Source organism: Limulus polyphemus, unplaced genomic scaffold (assembly GCF_000517525.1).
Source record: "Limulus polyphemus unplaced genomic scaffold, Limulus_polyphemus-2.1.2 Scaffold1179, whole genome shotgun sequence".
Taxonomy (NCBI): Eukaryota; Metazoa; Arthropoda; class Merostomata; order Xiphosura; family Limulidae; genus Limulus; species Limulus polyphemus.
This window is the reverse complement of record NW_013666789.1, coordinates 176,460-201,875: the sequence shown is the minus strand read 5'-3', so window position 1 is coordinate 201,875 and position 25,416 is coordinate 176,460. Positions and strand designations below refer to the sequence as shown.

General features: G+C 33.9%; 2 protein-coding genes across 5 annotated transcripts in view; both read left to right on the top strand.

Annotated features, from left to right (window-relative positions):
* The window catches only part of LOC106462482 (probable GPI-anchored adhesin-like protein PGA55), a 38,760-nt gene extending 38,050 nt beyond the window's left edge, over positions 1–710 (top strand). Inside the window, exon 5 of the mRNA XM_022389758.1 lies at positions 576–710. Coding sequence (XP_022245466.1) covers positions 576–710 — 135 coding nt within the window. The remainder of the gene's footprint in view (positions 1–575) is intronic.
* LOC106462485 (putative epidermal cell surface receptor) overlaps positions 1–25,416 on the top strand; it is a 31,145-nt gene that overhangs the window by 1,853 nt on the left and 3,876 nt on the right. The window contains exons 2-15 of one of the 4 annotated variants that reach the window (XM_022389765.1): positions 576–702; positions 1,756–2,001; positions 5,045–5,187; positions 5,248–5,482; positions 6,310–6,558; positions 6,961–7,308; positions 8,552–8,788; positions 11,400–11,699; positions 14,518–14,757; positions 16,262–16,504; positions 17,392–17,703; positions 20,943–21,374; positions 23,038–23,245; positions 24,352–24,479. In XM_022389765.1, coding sequence (XP_022245473.1) covers positions 1,962–2,001; positions 5,045–5,187; positions 5,248–5,482; positions 6,310–6,558; positions 6,961–7,308; positions 8,552–8,788; positions 11,400–11,699; positions 14,518–14,757; positions 16,262–16,504; positions 17,392–17,703; positions 20,943–21,374; positions 23,038–23,245; positions 24,352–24,479 — 3,115 coding nt within the window. In that variant the 5' untranslated portion in view covers positions 576–702; positions 1,756–1,961. Of the gene's footprint in view, positions 1–575; positions 703–1,755; positions 2,002–5,044; positions 5,483–6,309; positions 6,559–6,960; positions 7,309–8,551; positions 8,789–11,399; positions 11,700–14,517; positions 14,758–16,261; positions 16,505–17,391; positions 17,704–20,942; positions 21,375–23,037; positions 23,246–24,351; positions 24,480–25,416 lie in introns of all 4 variants that reach the window. The other 3 variants (XM_022389764.1, XM_022389763.1, XM_013922411.2) reach the window with 3 other exon arrangements.

Sequence of the window (25,416 nt, the reverse complement as noted above, 5' to 3'; positions counted from 1 at the left end):
GTTCTTTCAACTTACTGGAGGATGAAATAAGAAATGGGTAAAAAAACACTAATCTTACAAAAATACGACTAAGATTTATTATAATTTCTTGACATCAAATTAACCCGTTAACCCGTAGGAAACCTGTAAAAGATATTAATTTATTTTAGCTTGAAATTTTATTTTGCCCTCATTATATAAGGTAGAGGTAGGATTACAGTTTTACATGTACCTAGTAAAGATACATTTAAACAGTTACAATTCTACTTTACATGATGATAACTGCACGTGGGTAGACTGTAAGGAGTGGCAAGTGAACTAGTTAGGACTTCTAGTCTCCACCCAGAAAGAGTAGTTTTTTTCTTCCAAGGGCGAGCTTATTATGAAGGCCGTTAATTGATAATATAATAAAGGTTAGATGGTTTACGGATGCACATGTATACAATAGCACCTAGACAACTGTTTGTTTTTTCACAGTCTCTAACCTTTATCATTTTCTAGTTTGTATTTAACAAAGCAATTAACGAAGTGCGAATGGTTTCAACCTTGAGTTATTATTTCTATCTAGTAAAATGGTCTGTTACTTCGTTGTGTAGGGCACCAATTTCCCTCTGCTGTCAATTTCTCGACTACGCCCTCTCACGGCCTATCAAGCTCGAGTATCCGTGTGGGAGGACGAAAAGATAGGTACTTCCTCCGAAGTCGTTACTGTATTTACTGAAGGTCAGTAATTTTTTTTGTTCATTCATGTGTTCATCTGTTTATCTGAAGAGATATTCTATAAATTATTATTTTTTTAATTGTAAGAGCTTGTTATCAACAAAAATAAACAAATATACATTTTCGAATTAGGGTGGTGGAGGTGTTATGCGACATTAATTTTTTGTTTATTTCTATATTAATTAAACATAAATTTTAATTAAAGTTTGACCATTACAATAAATGTAACTTGAAAATTACTTGCCGTACTTGTTTCATTAATGAAACAAGATCTTAAAAAATATCTTACATCTTGCCTGTGTGTAAAAAACTGGAACTTTACTTTTAAACAGTTTTTATTTATAAGCTAATTATATTCTGACTTGGGATTCGTAGTAGAAGAATGGAACTATGAAAATTTTATTTTTTTTACACGAAAAACTATGAACTGAAAAGATTCAGGTTTCCAGACGCATGTGACCGAATGCTCAAACATTTACAGAATGTACTATCCAGCCTCTGGAAATACAATATAAGTTTTACTGAAGTTCTGTGGGAGGTGAAAACTGTTACTAAAGCTTTTGTGTTTTTAACTTTTTGTGAGAAATACTAATATTTGAAACATTTTTATCAAGACTTATAAGATTCATTGAGAAAAAAATATGATAAATCAAAATACGTAATGATTTTTACATCTTCTTGAAAGTTGTTGGTTAGTTAGTTGTTTTAATATATATGATACATTTGTAACACGTCTCCATGTTCAACCTTGGATCTGAATCACTTGTAATCCTAAATAAATACCCAGTTAGTAGTATTTTGTGATGCTTGCTAAGTAAACCTGTGTTAACTAACAATTTAAAGAGAACTTATGAATTGTAGCAGATGAATACTTAATTAATGGGTAAAATTTAATGGTAGCAGCTGTAAGTTTCAGAAATATTAATTAAAGTAAATTGTTTTGGCCATTTCAGTTTACATCATTAGCGTTCGTTTCTGTTGGATCGCATGGCGTTAGTAGAGAACTGTGTTAAAAAATAAAAAAGTAACAAAGAACACTGTTTCCTGAAATTTTAGATGGCTGTGTGAAAAATAATCAAACCGTCAAGGTAGGACAAGAGTATTTCAAAGGTTGTGAACAACGTTGTTTCTGTAAAGGAAACAATACAGACGACTGTCAGGACAGGTGTGGTGCACCTTTCATATCAATAGATGAAGCTAAGAATAATAATTCATCATGTTCCCTGGTCCCCTCACCAGATGACTCCTGTTGTGTCAAGGTCATGTGCAGCCATGGATTAGCAGACACTGTTGAATCACCTGGTAGGTTTAAGTTTTGGTTTCATGTGGTCATTTGATTATAAATCCATTGACGAGTTAGAAGTAGTACTTCGTTTGAAAATATGGACGATATGTGAGTAGTAGAAGCCATTCATCATCTTCTGAAACAAATTTGGATTTGAGAAGTAAGTCTAAATTTGTCGAAATAGGTAAGTTATAACGAGCAGAAATATAAATTGGTGTTTTCGTTTAAGTGGTCTAAGCTGATGAAAAAACTAACACGAATATATTTTCTGTCGTAATCAACGTATAAATAAACAAACTATTAATATACATTACTTAAATAAACTTAAAAATCGATAAACGTACTGTTTTTTTATTAATTAAACAGTAATTCTATATATATTCTGTATATACCTTTTTATCTACATAAGTTTGCTTATTTGAATTTCGCGCAAAGCTGTTCGAGAGCATTTATAGACTAGAGGAAGGGCAGCTAGTCAACACCTCACACCGACAAATTTTGGACTACTCTTTTACCAACGAATGGAGGAGTTCACCGTCATATTATAACGTCCCCACTGCTGAAAGGTGGAGCATGTTCGGTAACGGGGATTCATGCCCGCAACCTGCAGATTACGAGACGAATGCCCTAACCACCAGGCTATGCTAGGCCCCATTTACATAAGAATCTCGCTTTATGATTGATCCCATCTTATGTAATATAATGATAAATATTACAAAAGTGTTCGTGATCCCCCTTTTTTTGGTGGTGTTTTTTTTTTCGCATGGGAGTTGTGACCACGTATTGGTTTTTCCAGCCACTGGTCCTTTTTACGCATGCATTACAGTGTAAAGTAGATAACTTTTATTGTTATTGATATATATATATATATATATATATGCATATCATTAACTTACTTGCCTTTTTGTGTAAATTACAAACCTGGGAAAAATTATAAACCACAATTTTTATACAGTAGCTGTGTAAAAACGTATAACAAGGGGCAAGTAAACCCTTACAACTGTAACTCCAAGGTTGTGCAAGAGCGTTGATATCCTCTAAAGTATTTCCTGTAACAAGCTATAAAATATATTGTTTTTGAAGCATAGTCAGTAACCTTGAAACTCTGAATGGAACATAGGGCTTCAACAACACTTCGCCATTGGACACGGTTCTTGGCTGCCATCTTCACCTCACTCCAGGTCATTCCCATCATCCTCATCGATTAATCTTCTCCAAGTCTTTTTCGAACGGCCCACTTTTCTTTTTTTTCTTTTGCCACTCGAGAGCTTGCCTAATGGTGTTGTCCACTGATTTTCTGAGAGTATGTCCAAACCAGCCAAATCTCCTTTTGGCAGTTTGGATAATGATTGGATCTTGGGTAGTTCTCTGCCATATATAATTGTTACTGATGGTTTCTGACCAGTTAATTAGAAAGATGTTCCGTACACATCTGTTGATGAAAGTCTGGAGTTTGTTAAATTTGGTGGCGTTTACTATATCCATGTTTCAGGACCATATAGCAAGACTGACTTGGTGTTGCTATTGAAAATCCCTAAATTGTTTCTTATAAAAAAAAACAAAAAAAACTTTGAGTTCCAATCTAGCTTTAGAGTGTTGAATGCATGGCCAACCTTTCCTATTCTGGTTCATATTTCATCATCTGTGCCTCCAGTGATTAACACAGTACTGCCCAGGTAAGTGAATGTTTCCATTTCTTTTAGGTTATTTCAATTCAATATGATGGCCCATTCCTCCTTATTGTGAGCATTCATTATTTCGGTTTTCCCTGTGTGCACCACGAGTTCTGTATTTGCTGCTTTAGTGATCAGGTTATCTGTTTTTTGTTTACATTTTTTGCCTATTATATTACATGAGACAAGCCATTTGCGAAGTCAAGGTTTTAAAGAAACTCTATGAATGACCATTGGTTTAACATCTGATCCAGTCAATCACCAACAACAAAAAAACAAAACATTGGTGATAGCAATCAACCTTGTCTCATTCCATTTTGAATTTGAAAGACTTCAGCTTTCCTTTATGAATAACCTGACAGGTTGGGTCTTAGTACAGCTGCTGAATAAGGTTGCAAAACACTGACAGCACACCATAATGCTGTAGTAGTTGCCAAATGATCTCTCGATCTACACTGTGGAAGTCGATAAAGTTCAGATACAAGGGTGACTGCCATTCGTTTGACTGCTCGATGATGATCTGCATCGTAGGTATTTGAATAAACATGTGTTAAAGTTTGGCTGATAGACACAGCTATATGACATCATTATTTCATATAGTGTGAGGGAGGATTAAACATGATCATGTCTGACATTCCCGAATATCTTAAACTCAATTGCGAAGACTGTTCTAGAAACGAACTTACTAGTACTTGATAAGCTATTTAAGTATGTTTAAGCTATATCTATTATCAAATTTCGTCAGTTATGTTTATCTATTAATCTGAAATTACAATTGAAAGTCCGATACATGCAACGTTAGAAGAAAACATGATGTCGATTTATGTCAACATCTAAGTTAAATTCAAATACCACCGAAAAAATCTGATGTTTTCAAACGAAAAGGAAAAAAAAAAAGGTGAATTTAGTATTGTTATAAACAATTGTTTAATCTAAAAATAAAGAAAAGTATTAAACGCCACTGGATATTCAGACAAAAACACACATATATATATTTTCTTCAGGCAATTTGAAATAACCATAATCGAATTTAATTATAGTTCAGTATCCATTTACGAACATACATTTTCTTAATAGCTTTTGGATTTTTTTATCCTTTTCTGGGTAAACATTAATTTATTTTTTGAGCTCAGGAAACACTTGTTTCATTTCAACTAAACAAATTGAACGTTTAATTGATAATTAAATATCCTACAGCTGCTAACTTCTGACAATTAGCCAGATGAAATTAGTAATGTTAAATTAATGGACATGGTTTTAAATGTAGGTATATAAATTATTGTGTAATATACTAACTTAACTTTTCTGACGATAATATGATTTATGTTTAACAATGGTTTTGTCGTTTTAAAATATTTTTGATTTTACAATACTTGTTTATCATCAGAAGGCAGTCTCGAGGACGAGGCACTAATTACAGACAGGAGAGATAACGTCACAATGATGGGCGACCAATATCTGTTGTCTAGTAAAGAAGATCAAAAAATGAAACAAGACGAGAAACTCTCTGACAACCAATCGTCGATAGACATAACATTTCCTCCGAAGTCACAAGACGAGAAACCCTCAAATAACCAATCGTCGATAGACATAACATTTCCTCCGAAGTCACAAGACGAGAAACCCTCAAATAACCAATCGTCGATAGACATAACATTTCCTCCGAAGTTATTTACCGAAACTGATGGAGAGTCAGTGAACGCAACAATCTCCCCTTTCTTAGGAAACGACAGTGATGCATTGGAGACCGATAATAAAACAAGTGAAATGCCACTGATGGCATCTGATGAAGCCAAAAGCGAGAAGAAGTCAACATCAGTATTAAGTAAGAATGTCTATAAAGTGGGTCAGTATTAACTGATCATGATACTAGTTTCACCGGTTCTATCCAAGAATAATATACACCTATAAACACATGATGTATGAAATATATATGCGATGTTTAGCATTGATTCATTACTGTAGCAATGTGACATGTAGTGTATACTTATGAATGTAACGTTTGTTTTGCGTTTAGTCCTATACAGAATAAAAGTTTTGCCTCAGATTAAACTAATTTCAGATGTCACGTAAATCATGTTACGTAACGATAAATAAACGTGTATATGTATATATATATATTTAATCCTTATTGCGAATATAATTCTTTTATATTTATATTTTTAAAGTTTTTCTTTACATTTCAGTTTGTTTCACATATCTTCTGTACTGATAGAATAAGTTAATATCCATGCTCATATCATGTAGTATGTAACATATATAAAACTGTAAACTTCTTTTATTAGACAAAATATCTAAACATTGTGTGAAATGAATTAAACATTTAAGCTTAAATGTGTGCTGTATGATGGAACAGCAGTTATATCAAGTTTTCACCTTTCCAGAAACACACAACAAGATATATTAACGAAACTATCTTTCATAAAGTGAGAGTTAGTCGATTTGTTTTACAAGAAAATAACGTACTATGTTATACTTCATCAAAACTCGAGGTTCCACGTCTGTTAGATGGTTGTCAGTTTAAGAACTTCGCATACTAAATTATAGACTATTTTCTATTTCGGCAGAAGTCAAATTTAGTCGTTTGTTAGATGGGTGTGAATTAATGAACCACACACCCATGAAATAACACACTATGATTTATTTCGCCAGAACTCAAGCTTCCACGTCTGTTAGATGGTTGTCAGTTTAAGAATCACACATACGCAATCGGAGAAAAGTTCTATGACGGTTGTGAAGCTTCTTGTCTTTGTGAAGGTGTTGGAAAAATTTCATGTCTTCCACGATGCTCCCTACAAGACACGAGCGGACATACTTGCAAAGAAGTTCCTGATCCAAATGATCCCTGCTGCTACATAGTAGAGTGCACACCATTAGGAATACATCCCATAGACGTAAAAGGTAAATTTAGATATCTTTAATATTTTGTGATGTTCGTATTGTGGCGTTAACATGAGCCATAAGTATGATTATTATTGTTACTTGTATTAAGACTCATTGTTTCTTTGATGTGGAACGTAGTTTATTACTTAACTCCTTTCGTAAGTCTAGTGTAGAAAGTAGTTTACTATTTCACTCCCATTGTGGGACTGATGTAGAGCGAACATTAGTATTTTACTCGTACTGTTAACATATATTACTATTCTACTTGTGTTTTTTGTATACTTTATAACTCACATATCTAAGTTGATCTTACTAGTATTCTTTGCATAATTTGGAAAATTTAAGTTTGTTAGGTAGTCTAACCATTACTAGATATATCTTGTTGCTGTAAAATTTTGAGATATTTTTTTTTTCGTGCAGCTTTACCAATTGAAATCAAATCTGTCGAGCCTCGGAATGCAACATCTGCCCGACTTAGTTTTTCGATGATGTCACATGGTGATAGTCCTCTGGAAGTAAAGGTTCAGCTCTGGATAGCCCCAGTTCCTGAATCCAATGATGGTGCCCTCAATTGGACAAAGAGAATATATGAAATAAGAGACATGCTTATTACGGAACCCTTTACGTTTGATATAAACGTTTCTTCTCTGAGGCCAAATACTGAATATTATCTTAAATTAATGAAAGTGCCAGTGGACGGTTTAACCCAGCAGGATTCAGACGATGTTCTTTTCAGCAATACTGTTACAGTAAAGACGTATCCCTTAGGTAATCCTTGGTATATATATATATTTATGGGATATTATATTCATATTAAATACCAATAAACACTATTCGCCAAACATCTTCATAGATTTCCAATTACAGAGAGAAATTTCTAGTAATTAATGTCCTAATACGATGCAAGACCTTTGACCTAAATAAGTAATTTCTGTAAGGCATGCGCTTAACTAGAATATGACAAGTGTCTGATGTAATTTTCCAATTGTCTCAAAAGTTTGTTCATTTGATGATTATTGGAATATAATGGTTTAACTTTTCAAATTAACTATCACCAGAGGGTCCTAAATATATTTATATGGCATGATTTGGAATATATTATTTAAAGATGTTTTGATATACATAGACATTTAGATGCGCAGGTGTCTCACAGACAGAACTCACATCACAACACCCTTATCACACCCTTTTTACAGTAAGTACAATGCAATCACAGTGAAGTTAAATCTCGACATTTACCTATTTCCATACCCAAATTTGACTTTACATCAAGTAAAAATGCACAGAACATTCTTGGAGATGGTGCTCAGTTTGCATATCCTAACCATTCGAAAGTACCTGTATTCATAAGAAGTACCTGAATAGGTCCCAGAGATTTCATATGTGGTCATACTGGATGCAATGTAGCCACAGCAAATCAGTTACCAAAATATCTTGGAATTGCTAAAAAAAAATGAGCAGCACTTTGGCATACCTGGATATTTTGTAGTCCTTCTACTAGTACGTTGGAAAGTCGCAAGCTACTAAGTAGTATGTCCCCAGTGGTTTAGCGGTAAGTTTGCGGGCTTACAAAGCTAAAAGTCAGAATTTGATACCGTTGGTTGGCAAAGCACAGATAGCCCATTGTGTAGCTTTTAGCTTTGTGCTTAACAACAGCCAAACAGTCAACCAAGTATTGCGACAATAACACATTATTTATTCACATTTTCATCAGTTTATAATCTGCTTTTTCTCAATCCACTTACTTGATGACGTTTTGGCAACACTTCAAATGTTTTTAATATGCTAATTTGTGTTCAGTCGGTTTCCTTTCAAGCAGAGAGTGCTTGGTGGGCAATATTGTGTTTTCAAGGGGTGTTTGAATAATTTTATTCATGCAACGTATGTCTATCAAATCTGCTTAAGGTTCAAATGTGTAAATTTAAGGATAAAGATTTTTATAACAAGTTCCAATTTGTGTGGTTTTATGTAGCAGTTTTTGGATAAACGTCATTTTATTCTTTTACCTTAGAAGTGAAGAAGACCTTCCAAGGCTGTTTCCATGGCAACCATTCCTATGAAATTGGAGAGGTGTTTTTCGATGGATGCGAGTACAAATGCATCTGTCGAAAAGGAGGGTTATTTGAATGTCAAGACCGATGTGAAGTCTACATAGACACTATTGGGTACGAAAACTGCAAATGGGGTCCGGCCGCAGATGATTCCTGCTGCACTGTGCCTTACTGTAATGAGCCATCCTATACTCAGGGTAAGACTTGCTAACGCAGTGTGCAATATACGAGTAGTTCATACAAGATATTGTTTTTGCTTTGCTTTTGGAAGACTTATCATTCGTTATTAGACTATTACTGCTGTAAAGTTTAATGTTTTAATATTACTCAGTAATATTAAAAAAATAACATTTTATCAAGTGAATCATATTAATAACAAATGACGCGTTTAAAGAAACGTGTTCATACCATAACAAGTGTTTTAAACACACACATATATATTTGGAAACATGGAAGAGATGTGAAATGCATCTCTTCTGTAAATAGGAGCAAATTAAAACTTCACAAAAATGATATATTTTTTTATTTTACACTAAGTGGACAAACTTATTTAACAAATCAATTTCAGATACTTGCGTTTTAGGCGAACAGCAGTTTAGCATTAATTAAAAGCAGTGAATTATTGTGTTTGAGAAGAAATGGACTGTAACCACAGATTAAAGTATGATCTCAAGGTTCCGCATGTTTTCTGTTGCTTATTCGTCAAGGTGTAACACATCTCAAAAACCGGACACAACTGATACAATAATATCAAACAAAACGTCCTTCTCAATATTTCACATCTCTGTGTGAATCTCTTTAACTTTGTATTATATATCTAATTGTGCATTATTCGACATTCGATTCGCGAAAAAAACAATTTCTTTTGTGTTTTAGCTGACATTTGAAATTGATTTATTGTGCTATTTTATTTGAGTTTATGGCATTTATGTCGATTGCAGATTGGCATAAGTTATAAAGAATGCATTAAGAACATTTTTAATACGCCTTTTTTGTCATGGGACATCTGCCGAGGTGGTCATGGGTTTTGCAGTGCAATATACATGACTCGCAGCCACTAGATAGAGAAGTGACTGTAGAATAGAGTATATGTGAATGTAACAAGGCATTGTATGTTATTTTGAGTTCAAAACATATGTGTATGATAATGTAAGAGAAATAATTGTATGTGTTTAGCACCAAAGACTATAAAAGGTTTTATTACCTACCGAGATCCCATAGAGAAACAGTTCTGTTAAAATCAGTAATGCGAAATGTACATTAGATTATCCTTACTGTGGCTCAGCAGTAAATTTGAAGGTTTATAATGCTAAAAGTTTGGTTTTAATGTTCGCGGTGGGCAGAGCACAAAATAACCCATTATGTAGTTTTGTGCTTAACAACAAACAAATAAGCAGTAGCTCTTCATAATAGAAGGAGCACCAGTTATCTATACTACGAAGCAACGAGAAATTTGATTGAATTTGTTGGACTGTTGGGAACAAACAGTTCAGTGTTACGTAGTTACGCTTTCAACCGTTAAAATGACTGCCTCTGAAATGTCAAGGTTTTCAGACAGGTCTATGAAACGGTCGAGTAGAGTATCCTTGTTTACACTCGATGTATAACCTTTGGTGTTGACAAATCATCAGTGTTTTTACTGGCATACGTTTCATTTGGCAGTATAGTGCTGTCCGTGCAAACTTCCATGTTGTTGTCATATTACTGGTACCAATTTTATTATGTGGTTTATCACTAATAAACTCCTCCATCTTGACCTGCACTGTTCATAACACTTTCGTCTTACTGTGCAGTACTATATCGACAACTGGTCCCAATTTAACTTTATTTGAAAAGAAAAATGATCTGTAAACCACATTAACTTTCTGAAAGAAGGATCTATAAGCCTCATTTAATTTTTTGAATGAAAATCTGGAAGTAAACTTACTTTCTAGAAAAAAATAATGTTGTCGTTTGTTCTTAAGCACAAAGCTACATAAAAGGCTATCTGGTATTGAAACCCGGTTTTCAGCGTTACGAGTCATCAGACTGACTCACTGAGGGAGGGGGCTCAAAAAAGGACCTTTAAAAAGAATTATTTTTCTTTAAAATAATGATCTATAATCCACATAAAATTTCCATTTTAAGAAATATATAATAACTAAAATTAAAATTTCTTAAAAATAAATATTTGTAATCCACATTAACGTACCAACAATGCTATTTAAACCACACTAAGTTTCTTGAGAAGAAATTAACCATATTAATGTATTTGTTAATTACGTAGTTATAAATACAGTAATACTGACATTGAGTCATCTAGTACCAAATAATGTGTTTAAGTAATATTCAATGAGTCAGTTGCTGTAGAATGGGAACATTCCGAAAGGTGCTAGAAATATTTTTCCAATTTGATCAACTATATTTTACATTATAAATATGTTCTTAACTCAGTGATATTGGTAACATTACCTTCTACTTACAAAAACTGGATTAATGTAACTATTAAATTCTGATAAAATATCGTAAATTGATAAATCACACTTTAAGATTAAAACAATGTTTTGTATTTGGATCTTTCTAAAACAGTGAAGTAAAGTTTGTTCGATTGCTGGTTTAAGTTGAGATATGTACTAACTTAGAAGTTACGAAAAACTCCTTTATTCAAGAGCTAGTAATCTCTAGATATATATGTTTAGACTACTTACAGTGATTTCAGTTTTCATAGGTGTTAGAAGTGGTTTATGTACATTTGCAACATAACTAGAAAGTTATAATAGTTACATAGGCTATAAACATAATAAGATTGCATGGTTTTTATTTTGTCAGGTCCTGTGGTTCCTCCCAACTCAACTTTAGCCCCTCCTTCTGTGACTATTTGTAAAGGAACTAGAGGAGAATCTCATACCGTGGGGGAGGTGTGGGTGGAGGAGAACAATTGTAAGAAGAAAATCTGTAACTGTGAAATTCACAAAAACGGATCCACAATAGTCAAATGCAAGGAGGGTTGCCCCTCGATATCAAAAAAAGCCCTTCAGTCGAGTCCAAACTGTCCATTTCCTATTCTAATCACCCCCGATGATAACCCGTGTTTATGCCCTTATGTCTTTTGCACCAATTCTTTCAACCGTAAGTAGAATAAATTAATACATATTTAATGAGAAACATATAAAATTAAAAGAAAATCTGAGCTGCTTTGAAACATAAATTCCGTTGTTAAAATGGAGAAAGTATTTACGTGTTTTGCACCAACCTAAAGTTCTCATTTATCTAATGTTTTCTGAGATTCACTTATATTTCCTGCGTACAGGAAAACTAAATAATTTTTGTAGAATATCATTTTAACACGTTTATTGATGAAAGGAGTTACCACGATGCAAAATCTGTTAAATTTTTTATGTTTTATTAATTGACTACATACATCTCATAGCGTCATTTACATAGTCGAATGGATAATCTTTCTAGCACTCCAGAGAAGGGTGGAGAGTGGATTAGCGCACAGGATTCTGAAACCAAAGTCTATGGTTCCCGTACGATTGCTGCAAAACTGTGCACTGCACGTTGAGGCTTAAATGCGTTATAATGAGTGGCGCTCAAATCTCACTATTTGATTAGAGTATATTATGGTTGGTTGGTGTTTTATGACGCAAAGCAACTAGGCTATCTGCGCCAAACAATCGGTAAAAACAGTAAAAGTAAATTGTAGTAAAATGTAAGAGTAACTTATGAGTTGTTGGTGGTGTGCTGTTGAATAGTTGCTTTGTTTCTAGTCTATCAGCTCAAAATTAGGGACGAGTAGCGCAGATAGTCGTTTGCGCGAATACCTAAAAAAAAATAACTAAGTAAATACTCCAGAAAAGTGGGGAAGTTTAACAAGTATAGTTTAGATTTATGTATTTGCATGATGTATTATTTTTAACGTTTATAAATATCGCCAGTAAGTGGTATTAAGAGTATGTTACTTGCGAGTTATAAATGAGTAAAATAATTACATATATTAGGTGTCATTGTACAATCTTTTGATAGCGAATGACTAACAGATTAGTTGGACAAATTCATAATTTTTGAAACATGTCACATGAATAATAAAAAAATATATATTAATTAAAATTAATAACCTGTTATTTTGTTCAAAGTACTGCGTGTTAAATGTTTCTATTTGGAAAATTTGTTTTCGATATTTGTGATCAAAATAAAACTTACATATTTAATAGATATTATATAACATGTTTAGCAATTCTGGAAAGATCTAAAAATTCTTATTAGAAACTAAACAAAGTCATACCTTTTGAAAGAATGGTATGAATATCTGTAAAATAAGCATGTGTTTTTGTTGTTGGACGTCGTGGGTAAAACAATGAAAAAGGAGTATGAATATCATTTTATCAGTTAGAATTTTTTATTTTAATCAGATTTGTTTTAACGATTGTTATTGTGTCTGAACTATCTGAAAAGTTATTACATCCATGCGTGTTTAACATTTCTTGCAAATGCAAAATATAATCTTTTGTAAGCAAGCAAGAAATGAGGCCTTGTCATTACAGCGTACAATCATTTCTGCCAAAAGCTAGCAAAAAGGAGGCCTTGTCACCTGGCGGGCTCTGACTGTTTATATCATAATCCCTTTAGAGTTAATTTCGAGATTCCTATGTGGCATCAGAGCAGATCTTCTACCAGCATTATAGTATCGGTGGCATCATGATAAGTATGAGATGGTAACACCCATATAAATGACAAAGCCGCTTGCCCCAGACCTACTATCTAAACTCTATCCATAAAAGCTAAGTGTGAACATAACTAGTAGTTGTGCTCACCAGGGGATGGCTTGCACCGAAAGCTGCAGGTGGAAAAGGCTGCCAAACTAATAATATGCTTTGAATTGATTGTTTTAAAAGCTGTTGTTTTTTTCTACATGGGTTGACTATAAATCTGATCTCTTGCACTAGGTTTGTTATTCCTTTATTTCATGTAAACGTTAATAGAATTAGGAAAACAATTATCGTTAATAAGTTAATCCAATATGAAGATGTTCTTACGAACATTTTGTTTCCAGCAGAAAAAAAAAACGTCGTATAAGGTCAAGAGCATCTGTAATAATAGTCGAACAGAATAGTAAATTGGTATGTCAGTTTCCCATTCACGTTTAATCGAATAAGTTGAACGGATTTATCGAAAAAATTACTTTTTCCTCTTTTTAAAATAACAAGTGAAGTGACATTCTCTTTGAAATGTTCTTGTGGAAAACTTTTATAAAAGAAATATGGCTATTGCAACCTATGGGGGAGATACTACCCAACTCTGAAAAGTCAGCCTTGGCTCATAGACTATAGTATTTGTAAAGAATGTCTTTTTATAGTAGCTACCTCTTTTATTTATAGTGTATCTTGAAGTTTCATGTCGGTAAGATCACACTTTGTTAGTATGTGATATGTCTATCAACGAGAACTATAATATAATATAATAAACTGTTCTAGTGATACGAGTTGAAAAGAAACGATAGTTATAGGAATCTGTTCGTTCCTTTTTCTTTTTCATGACATGAAAATCAAATTTCGTTTCTGTAGTTCTTATCGATTTATTCTTATGAGATAAAACCGGTTACAAAAGAGCGGAAGGAAAGATTAATTCTAGCTACCTAGCGTTTCCATGACAGTCAGACGTTGGTTTCTGTCGTAAAGAATAGACAACAATGTGCTGCACGTACCAGGTATATTGCTGCTTACCGATTTTCTCGCGAGATTTGGTGTACAGGTAGATAAATATATTATGATAGACTAGTCGATCAATCGCTTCTGTTGAAATCTTTGTCCTCTACTTGTAACTTAGCAACGTCAGCTAATATGCGATATGAGTATTCGTTAGATGTAAGCCAGCCTGGTTAGAGTTACGTTTGGCTGTAGTATGGACGTTTTCATGTTACCAACTGACATATTGTTCTTCCCTCTAGCCTTACAGCTACCAGGGATGGGATGTACATTCAAGGGGAAGCATTACAAGGTCGGTGAGGAGTTTCACGATGAATGTCGATCCTTGTGTCATTGTGGTCCTGACTTGGAGGTCAACTGTGCTCTTATTGAATGTCCGCATCACTTTCCTCCCCACGTGACCGAATGTTTGGAGTGGCATATAGATCCTAATTTCCAGCCAATACCGCCCAATTGTTGCCCGCCTCCAAAATGCAAAAACGGTAAAGAAAACAACAGATTTATCATTGTTAATGCAATAAGGTTATATTAAATTCATCTCGTTTAATGTAGAATTTTATAAAGATAATTTACGAAACAACAAAAGCTTTACACACAGAGGAATAACTTATTTAAATTTAGATCTTCATCCTCTTAAATCTGTAATCGTAATATACAAACCATCCTTTATTTTTCGTAAATATATTAGTAAGTGTTGTATTCCGTGTTTATGTGCTTATTTAGCATAATAATCAAAACGTTTTCTTGGAGAAAAATTTTCAATTTATTCAATATTTTATTTGCATAATAAATTATCACCGCTCATCGTAACACTATACATGCTAAAGATTCGGTGTTTGTTTGAAGTTAAACCCAAAGCTGCACAATGGGCTATCTGTACTCTTCCCACAACGGGTATCGAAACCCGGTTTCTAGCGTTGTAAGTCCGCAGACATACCGCTGTGCTCCCGGGGGGGGGGCAAGATTCAGTGAACACTACTTTTTCGTAGATCAGGAAACATCACTTACAATCAAAAGCTATTACACACACATTAATATATTATCTTCAGAGACTTATTGTATTTTAAATGATTAAGATCTGAAGCCAGTGATTAAGTATCTAAGTTGATGATCGAGATTCCGAGTTGCTTATATTTATGTTCACTACTTTTGTTTAGGCTATAACGTAGTATTTGTAAAGATCAACATTCACGAGTTTCTATTGTCTCCAAAGGTGGTCAGCGTATTTACAACGCTAAGATCTTGGGTTCGATTACCCGTCTTAAAAAGAACGCAAATAGCATATTGTGTGACTTTGCGGTAAAACAAAGTATAAGGTTTCTACTATAATTTCAACCCAGAATTCCTCATGATAACATTGAATTACCTATTTCAACAAATGGAATATTAAATAGTCTGAATATATTAATATTCAATGTATTTTAGAATTATGTATCTGGTACGTACTTTCGAAGAAGTGGAAGAAGGTCAGCAGTCATTCCCTGGATCATAGGCTATGATTCAGCGTTACATGAATGCTTGTGTACAAGTTTTGCGTTACGTTCCAGAGTTGTTATTGGCCAAAATAAACTGGTACAATAATTAATATTACTTCAAGCATTTATTATAAATACTTGTTTTCTAAATATGTGATACAACATATTTCTTCTTTATCTATAAAAAGAGTAGCTCAATAGTTAGCGATGGGTGGTGATGACTAACTGTCTTCTTCCCAGTCTTACACTGCTAAATTTGGAACGGCTAGCGCAGATAGCCCTCGTGTAGCTTTGCGCGAAATTCAAAACAAACAAACAAGCAGACAGTGCAACTGTTCACTAAAGTCAGTAATGTTAAGGAAGATCTAACTGCTTGTTAACAGTGCAACCGTTAGATAATGTAACTTATGTTGAACCAGATGTAACTGTTTTTAATGTAATTGTAAGAAATTATGATCTGCGAAAGAAATGATTTTTTATTAACTTATTTTACAAACATGTACTTATTTAGATGGTTCCTGTCGTTTCAATGGAATAAAAATCAACAATTTCCAACCTATCCCTAATGAGCTATTAGACTGTGGAACACGATGTGCTTGCGTCAACGGTAACGTCACATGTGAGAATAGGTGTCGACCATTAGGTAATATTCCTCCACCTAATCTTCCCTGTCCACCAGCCCTAGCCTACAAAGGGCATATTCCTGGAGACACGTGCTGCATGCACTGGATGTGCAGAGAGCCACATCCATCAGGTATGTTTAAGATTTTATGTGACTTTATTTAAATGATTGATTTTGAGTTGGTAGGTTGTTTGGAGTTTAGTGGTTCAAAGCAACTGAGCTAGAAAGTTTCTAAGTGTTAGATATTAATCCTGATGATGTTAACTGTGTTACTGAAACTAGTTGGCTGTAACCTTTAACAAAGATTTTATCTTTCATTGTGCCCAAAATCGTCGTTTTTTTACTCTTAGTATAGTAGCACAATGTGCCTGAAAACAATTATACCTTTTTCTTGGTTCGAGTAATCTTGTTCTTCTAAAAATATATTTTTACAGTTTACAACTTTTTTCTTTAAGGACAGTTTGTCTCTTGGAGTGTTTTATAGAATAATAATCTATGTTTCAGTATTTATGCTTGGTTTTATTTACGTTTAAGCTCCTGGACTTATTTTTGTGTTTGTTTGCATGTAATTCATATATTTATGCTCAATTTTATTTATTTGCATTTTAGTTCTTATTCTTAATGTTCTGTGTTACTAACATATCAATTTCAATATATTTGGTTTTGTCTTTTTTATTTTATATTTATCTCAGCTTTTGTGCTTTTGCTTGTTTTTTTTCGCTTACTAGTTTCTTTAGTTTGCTCGGTATTACTTAACCGTCACTTCCTATACTCGTGTTTTTATGTTTTCTCGCATCTCAGTGCGTAACTTTATTTTAAGGCATATGTTCAATTTCAACACTTATTTTTAAAAAGTTGAAGCAAAAATCTGGTCTCTTAAATGAAGCACTGTCTTTCAACTGACTTCTTTCAACTAACCAGCATTCAGAAACTTTGTTTTTCCTGAATTTCTTTTGTAATCATATTTTTAGTACGATGAACATTTAATGAAGAAACATTCTACTTTCTTACCCATTCAGGTAGAACTCTGGAGAATGTTAGCATCGTTGCACTAAATGGCACTACCGTTAGAGTGCGCTTCACTCTTCCGTCTCTCCTGGTGGGGCTGGTGGGTCATGCCGAACTCCATTACACTACCAATCCTACTATTCCTCGCCCAGCGTGGCTAGTGCAGAAGTTTGCCCGTCCCCAGCGATTGTTTGACACTTCGAACATAGAGTATTACATGACTAAACTACAACCTGGTTCTACCTATTTCTTCCAAATTCGGGTTATCATGGAGACATTGCGCGGAGGTCCAGAGAGCGAGGTATACAAACTGACATTGCCAGGTAAGTTGAACTTAGTGGAACTAATAATAACTCTACTAAACATCAAGATTTTATCTAGCTATACCTGAAGTATATCATTAGTTGTTTTTATTTTTCAAAATATCTACTTTTGGAATCATCACAAAGCAATACAGTTTCATAAATTTACTCATTTTCGTGGTTAAGGGTGTAGTATTCCCGTGCATTTTGTTTTCACAAAGTGATTAGCCACACTTTAACATATGTGCATAAATTTTAAGAGCAAACAGTACCTTCAATTTATCAGGAATATTAAAATGGATACAGTTTGCTCAATGTAATATTTACCGTTAGTTACCCGCGTTGGAAACAAATGCAAGTTGTTTGCAAATAGTTATACACATTTTAAACTTTCAATTGAAGAAAAATAAAGACCTTCAGGTCAAATTTTATTCCATCTGACCCAGTTTAAGCTTAAATCAAAATTCAAATGGAATTCAAGATGGAACACTAATCCCAATTTGTACTTTGTGTTCGTGAAGCACTGATTGGACAATAATCCACTGAATTACTGGATTTATTGTGTGGTACGGTTATCATGGGTTCAATGCATACTTGACCGTGAGAATACACAAAGTCTACATTTGTAGAACTTAAGTATTGTATCAGTGAAAAACATAAACAAATCCAGAGCACGTGCAAATCAAGGTATGTGAAGAATGACGAAAACGTCTACACAAGTGCAAAGAAGTCAGCAGATGTCTTCTGGAGATGGTATAAAAGCTGAAGGGCAAGCTACCTAATATATACTTTATTACATGCCTTTCTTTAAAATGTATTACGTTACAAATCTTGTTTCAATTATTTATTAATCGTGGTGGCTTTTGAATCACAAGTTGTTTAGAGAAACAAATATCGGAAATTTAGACGTCATTAGGAAATAAAAAAAAAAAAACAAAACCTTAAAAATAAACCGATATTCTGGTCATTAAAACTGACTATAAGTGTAGTTTTCAAAAGAGGTGAATGAAAGTTTTTCTTTAAGAAGCTGGGTTTATTGATTTAAAAACTCTTGCAAAAAAATAATAAAAAATCGAGAAGTTTATAGAAATAATGAGGCTTTTCCTTGAAAGCTGGGTATCTTGAGATAAAGCCTTTATAACGATTGAAGTTAAGTTTGCGAAACCGGGTAGGTATTTAATCTGAGGTAAACACTTACAATAAAAAATTTTATGAAAATGATGGTTGACTTTTCATAAGAAACTGTGTATATTAAATCCAAATAAACTTCGAATATTTTTTTATACCTTTTCAGTTTCTACACGCACAAAATCTTTACTTATTAGTAATGGGGTTGAAATGTCATCTGACTCTTAGATGGAGCATTCAGTTTTCACAACCATTGTACGATTCTGGTACCAGGTCATAGAATGTGGAATATTCAGTTGTGGCAGCTAATACAAACATAATGTAACAAGCATCTCTGTAGGGTAGTAAACAAGGGCGTAACAGCTGTTCCGGCAGTCTATTCACGAAAAACATCTAACAGAAAGTTCTGAAAGCAACTACATGAAAGTATAACATTTAGTTCATATTGCCAGTATAAAGGAGTAAATATTTCATGCGGTAAATAGTTATGACAATTAATACACAGAAACTGTGGCAGGTGGTCATAATAGTCAGTTAGTTGGTTATTTGGCATTTTTTTCGAGCAATGCAACAGGGCTATCTTCGCCAAACAACCGCTATAAATGCAATAGTAAAATTAAAACAATTTAAAAGCTAAACAAAGCCCAAAACTCAGGTAAAAGTCTCAAATAGAATGAAAAAAGCCAATGGCCTGTAAAAAGCTAAAAACACGATCAATCTGGACAGTGTCACTATCGCCAACGGCACTGTTCAACGTCAGGAGTAAACCCCAAGAAAACACATGTCGAAAATGGTACCATCGTGCGCAGTTGTAACGACGGCACAAAGTATGACAGTACATCGGAAGTGTGACAAGAGTTTATGACAGTCAGATCACAGAAATTGTGTGGGTGTGGATATAACAGTCACTTCACAGAAAACGACAGGCGGTTTTGGCAGTCAGTACATAAAGTGTGACTGTAACAGGTGGTTATGACAGTAAACAGGAAGTGTGAAATGTGGTTCATTGAGCTAATACAATAGAAGTGTAACGGATGACTAACAAATCAGCATTTAGTTTAATTACATCGGACTTTTCATGGCGTTAAACATTTAATTTTATTGCGAGCGTTCGTCCCTCTAACCAGAACCTTCAGCGAGATCTGTACACTGAATAATACTAATTCATTCTTACATGAGATAATTTTAAAAACTGATATTCAAGCAAAAATATAATAAACAATATTCATTTCTAAAGATACTAGATTTAATTTCTAGTTATTCAATTCGAATTTCTTTGTTTGTTTGTTTTAGTACAATGAGTTATCTGCACTGTCTACTGCCTAGAATCGGACCTCAGAGTTTAGTATTGTAAGTTGATAAACTTACAGCTGAAACACATGCCGTATATTCAATTAGAAATATTATATAAACATGAGACATTTTGTTACAATAAAGCTCAAATTTTTTTCTTCCTAGTCACGCAACAATACAAGTGATTTATTAGCAACGCTAGTTTCAAGAAGCTTAGATAGTTACATCAAATACAGCAAGCACAAGAAATGCCCCCCCCCCCGCCTTTCGAACGGACATGATAATGAGTTCGGGAGGGAGTGTCATTGATCAAAGATCTATCTTTGACTGGATTGTCAATGGAATATACTAACAGGCGTTTAACGATAGTAATTGAAAGTGAATACGTGTGCTGCTAGAAAAAAACTGTTCGATAAACATTGATGACGATTGAAGTTTACGCCACGCCCAACAAGTCCGAGCTATTATTGTGGCGATGGTGGTCAAACCCGATTTTAATGGAAGTAGGCGTGGTTCTAGCGAAGTTATTAGTGTATATCATGAGAAAAAAAAACTGAAATAATAAAAGTGAATTCTAAAACTTAATACTTAGTGTAAATATACGCCATTTTTAACATGGGTGTCAGTTGGATTTATTTCGTTTCCGGTGGACAGTTCTTTAATAAAGACAGAAAATCCTATAGGTATTTGTGAAAAATCCGTACAGTTTTACTGCTGTACTGGACAAGCTGTTGCAGACTCGAAAACTTATTGTAGCTACAGTCATACAGAAAAACAACAATTTTATTCACCTGTAGTAATGTGTTATATTTAACCTAATTTTTTTTTCACTTTAACAGAAATTTTTATCCCGCCATCTACAACTACTCAAAGCACCACAACTACGCGGGAAGAGAAAATGAAGCTGGCATTACTAGGTACTGAACAAAGTGTTGAAACGACCACACTGCCCTCTGTGCTTGTCTTAGACACCAATATGAAAGTAGATTCCATAAAAACCAACAGTGTAAACGTCACATGGCGAATGTTTGAACCCCAAGAAAAGAAGTTAATTGATGGACTACTTTTGAAGTACAAGTTAAAAGATGAGACTAGCAGTGAGTGGAAAAGAACTCCTATAATTCACCGCGAAGTAACATCATACAAGATCAGTGATTTGCAGCCTAGTACGTCTTACATGATTGAAATGGAATTTAAAAACCTTCCAGATATCCCTACTCACGTTATGTCGGATACGCCAATGGAAGTGAAGACCTTACCACAAGTCACAGGTAATGGCGTGGTGCAAAAATGAATCTAAAGTATGCACAATATTTTCAGTAGTTTCTACAGTTATGTATACTATAATAATAGGTTAGTAGTGTTTATCAATTACTGGCGTAGCAGACAATTTTGATCTTTTCTTAATGGAATTCTAGAGGGAAAACTCGTGCTTCGCGTACGAAACATTTCGTATTTGAATGTACAAGGTTTATAAAATTTAAAGTCAATTTTGCGTATTTAAAGTGATTAAGACAGTTTAATGACTTGCCTAGACTGCTTACGAAAGACATTAGGTTCGTGGAGTTATGAACGAATCTGATGGCTGTACGGGGCGTCTCAATGATTGCGAGGTTAAACTTCTTCCACAATACACGATACCCAACAAACACCTCTAGTATAAAAGACAGTTTGAGCCGAATGGTGTTATCAAAAATAACAATTTATCTAGTAAGAGACCAGATCTAGCGATTCTTTAAAAACCCGTGTATCAGGGGCAAGAATTAAAAGTCATTAGTGTAACGGTATGAGTACTTTAAGTGTTTATAAACAAATGAAGAAATTCACACACACATAACTTTAACACTTAAACACTGCTGTCTGAGATGGGGTTCTGAGGGATCACAGATCCATTTCCCAAATACCTTTCCGTTTGTAATGCATAATAACACCCATCTCTCCCTTACGAACACACGTTACTCTTAATTATATAGATAAACAATAAAGTATTACTTCGACAACCTAAACTGTCATAGTAGCAAATTTATTTGTAGATATAATAAATAACCAAAAATGCACATGATTTAATATTTAATTACTTATTTTAAACTTAAAACTGGTAAAATTTTCGAAATATGTAATAATACCTATTTTTCATGGCCGTACAAAATTTCAAACATCCATGACATTTTTCTAGAGGGGCGGGGGTGCATGTTCCTCTGGCGGTCAAAACAGTTAATAACTCAGGAAGATAATTTATAATGAAACAATAACCTAAAAACAAGAACAAATAAAACAAAATGTATAAGTACGAGAAAAAAAGTCATACTTTTATTTTGAGAGTGAAGCAGTTACCGTAGAGGTGAACTTGGTACGCCCGCTATTAATATCCCACCCAGGGGCCATTTGACGTATGGTTTGTAGGCCCTTTCTTCAATAGAATATACAATAAATCAAATATAAAATATTTGACATTTCGTTAATTTCTCGACTTTCCACGATTCTTTGGAAGACAAGATGTACGGTCGCGAAAGGGTTAAGAAAGCACGTGGAATGAAACGTGATAACGTGACTTGTTAATATGTTACATATTCCAAGTGTAATTAGTCCAATACGAATTTTTAGTAAGCAAAAAACCAGTTATACCCATCAGTTGCAGGTCACATTTCAACATATTTTTAGTACTCAGACCCGAAGGGCTATGACGTACAAACTATTGCTATTAATCACAATAACTCGCTTTATCTGATGTTTTAGTGCTTAAGAAATAATATATGAAGTTTATTATTTTCACGGGTGTAACAAGTGAATTGCAGCACTATAGGAATATATTAATGTAACTATTTAATTAAGTGTATTTGTTATATTTTCATTTTATACGATAGACGAAAATGTGTAAGTTCAATGCATTCATCTATTGCTACATATTCTTACTTGGATCATTTGTTTTAATAGAAGAACACACGTTTGTTGTTGCTCTTCATGTGGACAAAGTTGGACCTTATTCGACTGAACTGTCGCTATCAGGTGCTCCTTCTCCGCTCGAAAAGTATGTCCATGTTGTGAGGCTGGTGTACAGAAATCAATCCGACTCCAGTCAACATTACTTGTTTAAAATACCCGAAGAACATTTAACACTCGAGAAACTCAGACCAGCAAGCAGGTAACGAACAATAAATGTCAGTTCTTATTTAAATGAACGGTTACTTACGTAATATAAATTTTATATGCATATGGTAATCGTAAGACAACACTAGAAAGTTAAGAAGGCTTTTGTTATTGTTGTTCATTGTAGAAAGTGAACGAAAGTAGGATAAGTAATTAAGATCACATTATACTTGATTAGACAAACCATTAATTAAAAATTTAGTCTCGCATTACTGCTGCCATCTATCAGTTACTATGTACAATTACCTATATTTTTGTTGAAATTTCCTTCAAGAATTATTTATCAGAGAAAACATTCTAACAGAATAGCGCTGCTTATCCTCTGAATCTGCATTACTTAGAAGGGGATTTAGCAACGACAAAATATAATAAACTCCTGTTAACAAGTTCACCATTTAAGTGTAATCAAGTTAATGATTTAACACAGCGGTGAGGGCTGAATTAAAGTATTTTTTAATATTGTCTTTCACCGGGAAACAGTGATATTAATATATTCAAGGTAGTAATAAACAATTAATTTACAATTGTGACCTTTGTGACTATTCAAGTTTGTATATGTTTCTACGCTTAGTGTACAGTAGGCTAGATATAAAAGTATTTTACTTAAACTATATATTTCTGACTAAACTATGTCTTTCTGTATCTGACTTTTTGTGAAATGCCAATTCAACCTTGAGATGTACAATAAAGTGTTGCGCATGTGTATTCCATGATTTAACCAGGTGTGACCTAATAACTAACATGCTACGTTACGAATCAGAAGGTACAATATTTGCGTTGAGATTCCGCTGAACACGCTTCACACCTTCAGCTAAGTGCATCATAAGAGTAAGGGTTAATCGCGTTACTAGGGCTCAAAGCTGCTGACTGGCTACCTACCCTAGGCCATTTAGCGCACGTGCACACAAGATTCAATTGAGGTTGAAAATACCCTACCAATTTCATGACTTATGCAAAAGTATAGTACTAGATTAAATTTTACACAAATTACTGCGAGGCTGATTGTTGCCATGGTTCTGAATATAAAAGTCTAAATAATCTTAGCCATAAATAACAGAAATGTGTTGAGTGTCCATTATTATCAATTTATTTATATTTTAGATACACGATTTGGGCTGAAATATTTCTGATCAATGGTAAAACCATAACATCCAATACACTTGACGTCACAACTAAAGTGGAACCTCTTTTACTCTCGTCATCAGATAATAGCAGTGAACAAGTTATTGGTAAGTTATTAGAGAGAATGCGATAATTATAATCAGCAGAAATTCGAAAATAAAAATTGAGAACTGTGGCCATAACGATTGTTTATTTTAATTTCTTTTTCTGTTGTCATGAGTATGCTATGTGTCACATACTTCGCTTTATATATTAACAAGCCGATGTACCCGTCCTTTGTCCCGGTAACGAATTTAAGAAAATGAGGGGGTAGGTGTTATGATACTAATTTTCACACAATTTATTTACAACATAACATATCATTACACTATTCATTATTACCTGATCATAAATTTTGTATACGGTTAAGAACTCAATATGTATATACTTAAAACATGGTATACACTGCACAATGGTCATGGGGACTTTGTATTAAGAGGTAGCGACAAAAGTAATGGCGGTAGGGTGCTTTCTGTTACCTCCTTTCAACACCCAACTCTTACTGTCCTTCCACAGTGTTTCACGTGATTAATTAATTGATGCTCATTGGCTGCAGAAGTCTCTTATGGACAGAAGTTGAAGTGGCTATAACTCAAGAAACCGCTCTTCATACCAGCCTTATGGTGGTTGTTGGAGTAGAAACTTTAGCTGAGTTTATGTATCATTGCAATAGTGGCGGCCATTGTTTTCAATGCATTTCTCCATTTGTTTGTGTGTCCTCCTCCACACTGTGTGTATGTTGTGTTATAGAAAAATTAATAATTTTTTTTATAAGGACGTGGCGCCATTTATGAATGTAGTTAACGTTAACTTACGTCAAAGATAATAACTGCTCAATAATAGCAATAATGTGGGTGGAGAGGTTTGTTAACACCTCGTTAACATGCCACTTGTACCAAACTTTTATTTTATTAACTTTATCCCACAAAGTTTGGTTGAGATTGGCACACCGACCTAGTAGTAGTTAGAAAATGGGCAAACAGACAGACACACAGATGTTTGTGC